The 3,715-nt window shown below is 65.3% G+C and overlaps 1 protein-coding gene across 2 annotated transcripts in view; it reads left to right on the top strand.

Annotated features, from left to right (window-relative positions):
• Positions 1–1,176: 1,176 nt before the first annotated feature.
• LOC103594857 (ATPase family AAA domain-containing protein 3-like) overlaps positions 1,177–3,715 on the top strand; it is a 30,830-nt gene continuing 28,291 nt past the window's right edge. For both annotated transcript variants that reach the window (XM_008578137.1, XM_008578138.1), the window contains exons 1-2: positions 1,177–1,548; positions 3,261–3,533. In XM_008578137.1, the coding sequence (XP_008576359.1) occupies positions 1,239–1,548; positions 3,261–3,533 (583 nt within the window). In that variant the 5' untranslated portion in view covers positions 1,177–1,238. The remainder of the gene's footprint in view (positions 1,549–3,260; positions 3,534–3,715) is intronic.

Below are 3,715 nucleotides of genomic sequence, written 5' to 3'. Positions count from 1 at the left end.
CGGGTGCACCGGGAGGCTGCGGGACCCGAGCGGCGCGCGGGAGGGGCGCCCCACTCACCTGCGCGGACGGGCCCAGGTGCTCCGGGCGGCTCCGCGGCATCGTGAGTCCTGGACGGGGAGGCCGCCCCTGCCTCAGTTTCCCTACCCTCGAAATAACCCTTAGTAGAGGGATGGTGGGAAGGTTGGAGTCACCACTTTGCATCGGGGAAACCACGGGGCTGGGATCAGAACCGAGACATCCTTAGCACACCCCCCACCCCCGCCCATGGCTCGGTGGAGGAGGGGCGCATCTGCCCCCAACCCCCCGCGGGTGGGGTACAGGAAAACCTGGGACCCGCGAGGGGCTGGTCGGGCCCTCGGGCTGCTGGGGTGTGTGTCCTGCTCTCTGGGTCCAGATGGAGCAGGGGATGGGGGCCAGGGAAGGGGTGACATCATCCGTAAGTGGGGTCACGACTCCAGCCCGGCCATTTGGGCCAGGGGAGCCCTGTTCAGTGCTCTGCCTCCCCCGTCCCTCCGTCTGTGCCTCCCCTCCCCTCTGCAGTGTGCTGCCCAGGGCGGCTGCCTCACCTGGTGGCTGAACACCAGCCTCCAGGCTGCCGCTCTGAAAGCTAGACCTGAAGGGAGCAGCCCCCTGGCTCGCAGCACTCTGGGGCCTAGGCCAGGCCCTTGGCTCCACCCGCCTGCAGTGTCTGCTGAAGAAAGGAGGGTGTTGGGGTTTGGAGGGGTCGGCTCTCCTTTACAGATGGGACACAAGCCCAGAATACACTCGGTCATATGGCCCGTGTGCAGAGCAGGAACCCACCGAGGTTATGGGCCTCTGGTGTGGCTCAGAACCCCTCTCCCCCCGACACCTGGGGTGCCACCCCCAGGCCCTTTGGGCAAGGGCAAGCACCCACTTAAGGAAAGCCCAGGCCCTCAGGGGTTATGTCCTGGGCATGCGGCTGTCTGGACGGCCACTACCTGGGGCTGAACCCTCCTCCTTTTCCCCAGGCCTCCCAGTGTCAGCCCCTCAGGGTGACTTGCTTTTCCTGCTGGACAGCTCAGCCAGTGTGTCTCACTACGAGTTCTCCCGGGTTCGGGAGTTTGTGGGGCAGCTGGCAGCATCGCTGCCCCTGGGCCCCAGGGCCTTGCGTGCCAGCCTAGTGCATGTGGGCAGCCGCCCATACACCGAGTTCCCCTTCAACCAGCACAGCTCAGGTGAGGCTGTCCAGGATGCCATACGCACTGCGACCCAGCGCATGGGTGACACTAACACCGGCCTGGCACTTGCATATGCCAAGGAGCAGCTGTTTGCTGAGGCGGTGGGTGCCCGGCCAGCGGTGCCCAAGGTGCTGGTGTGGGTCACAGATGGAGGCTCCAGCGACCCCGTGGGGCCTCCCATGCAGGAACTCAAGGACTTGGGCGTCACTGTCTTCATTGTCAGCACGGGCCGTGGCAACCTCCTGGAGCTGTCGGACGCCGCCTCGGCCCCTGCTGAGAAGCACCTGCACTTTGTGGATGTGGATGACCTGCACATCATCACCCAAGAGCTGAGGGGCTCCATTCTCGGTAGGTGGGAGGAGGCAGGGCTCCAGTGGAGCCCTATCTGGGAGCCGCAGGAGAGGCTGGGCCCAGAGCAGGGGCCAGGGCCACAGGTCCTCTGGTGCCCTGAGGGTGCAGTGGGGAGGCGGGTGATGTAGCTGCTCTGCACCATCCAATGTGCCCACTACCTGGGCTGTGGAGAGAAACTGGAGAGATAGAGGGGCAGGCCTGGGTAAGCACCTCCAAGGGAAGCTCCCTGCTGGCCTGGAGGCCCACAGAGCGGGGAGCTTGCTGTGGACCAAGGGACCAGGGGGCTACAGCTGGTGGGACGTGGCCAAATGGAAAGGATGAGGAAGGAGGTTCCAAGTCTGGGGACTGTGCAGATGGGCAGCATGTGCTTCTGTGCATGTCCAGGGGCCGGCTGGCTGGCCACACCCACCACGCCTGGAGAGGGGAGAGCCAGAAAGGTCAGGGACTGCCTCCCACAGAGCTTGGGCCCTACCTATCCTGGGTGAGGACAGCCACTGAGGGGTTTGAGCCGGGTCGCACTGCAGGCCAGCTGTGGGGATTGCCGAGGAGGAGCTGGACCAGGGAAAGCCTGCTGCAGAGCTGAGCAGCACCCCACCAGCTCCTTTCTGGAGCTCCCCCTGCAGCAGCCAAGCACTGAAGGGGGAGGGACTGGAGATGGAGGGCCTGGTTGCTGGTGCAGTGTGCTGTGGCCAGTGAAATGCCACTAACCCCAGGGTTCTTACCAAGTATCCGCCTGTCGGTTAATCATCCACCCTGAGCCAGAAGGGGCTGGACTGTGGGCTGGAGAGGGTGGAGCGTCCACCCCAAGTTTCCCCCAGGGACATCTGACTCCTGGTGACCCCTGGGTCAACCAACCAAGCTGGGAGGGGACAGAAGCCTGGAGCTGCCTTAAGCAGCTGGACTGGCTGCAGGGCGGAGGAGTTAGGCAGTAGCGGGTGGAGGTTCCTGGGACTGGTGGCAGGTTCTGAATTCAGGTGTTGGGCAGGAAAGTGAGTGGCTGGCAGGCAACCCCGGGCGCTGAACGTTACCAAGGGGCTTCACCATGTCTGTACATTTATGAGCCTGCATGGTCACTCAGATGGCCATGTGGTTTTTGGTGTCACAAGCTCAGGGTCCCACCCTGGAGTCCCCCAAACCATGCTCTCCTGGGGACCTGAGGCAGACAGCACCTGCTGAACCCCAGGTCCAGCTGCTCCAGGAGTTGTCTGTCAGGCATCCACTGCCCTTGGGGCCTCCCCCTGTGGTCTCTCACCTCCTCCTGCACCCTTGGGTCCTCCTTTGCCTTTACTGTCCAGAGTCTGGCTGACCCCAGTGCTCTGTGCTGGCCTCTTGGGCTGGGGAGCTGGTCCTCTGTTCTCAGACACCATGTGGCCCTGCCACCTTTGAGGGACCTTTGCCAGGCCACTGGTCTGGGTGGGGAGTGGTCACTATCCCTCCCAACAAAGGTCTGGGTTTGGGGCTGGGGCCTGCAGGGAAGCCCCTGATGGGGCTGGGTGTGGGGGGCACTGCACCCCTTCTTCTGTTCTTCCCCCAGCCCGGTCACTGTTCTGCATGTCATTAGCATCTGCTGGGTGTGGCAGAGGCCGGCCAGGCTCTTGAATCGCCCTGGTCCCGTGGCCCTCGCCTGTCCTACTGGGGCCTCCAATCTCGGGGTCTTCCCTGGATCAGCTGGTGCAAGAGAGGTGACCGAGCTCCCCCTCCACCCGCAGAGGCCATGCAGCAGCTCCGTGCCTACGAGATCACCTCCAGCAGCATCCACCTGGCCTGGCCGCCCCTGCTGACCACCAACTCGGGCTACTACGTACTGGAGCTCGTGCCCAGCACCAAACAGGGGGCCGTGAGACACCAGCAGCTTCCGGGGAACGCCACAAACTGGACCTGGGCCGGCCTCGATCCGGACACGGACTACGACGTGGCGCTGGTGCCCGAGTCCAACGAGCGCCTTCTGCGGCCCTTGCACCTGCGAGTGCACACGCTGCCAGGTGAGGGGGCCGGGGGACCCGGGCGGGGCACGGGGGGCGGGGCCGGAGCGCATCGTCATCTCGCACGCCAGGCCGCGCAGCCTCCGCGTGAGCTGGGACCCCGCGCCCGGCGCGGCCGCCGCGCTCGGCTACCACGTACAGCTCCGGCCGCTGCGGGGCGGGGCGGGGCCGCGCGGGGGGGG

Source organism: Galeopterus variegatus, unplaced genomic scaffold, assembly GCF_000696425.1.
Source record: "Galeopterus variegatus unplaced genomic scaffold, G_variegatus-3.0.2 Scaffold1637, whole genome shotgun sequence".
Taxonomy (NCBI): domain Eukaryota; kingdom Metazoa; phylum Chordata; class Mammalia; order Dermoptera; family Cynocephalidae; genus Galeopterus; species Galeopterus variegatus.
This window is presented reverse-complemented; position numbering and strand designations above follow the sequence as displayed.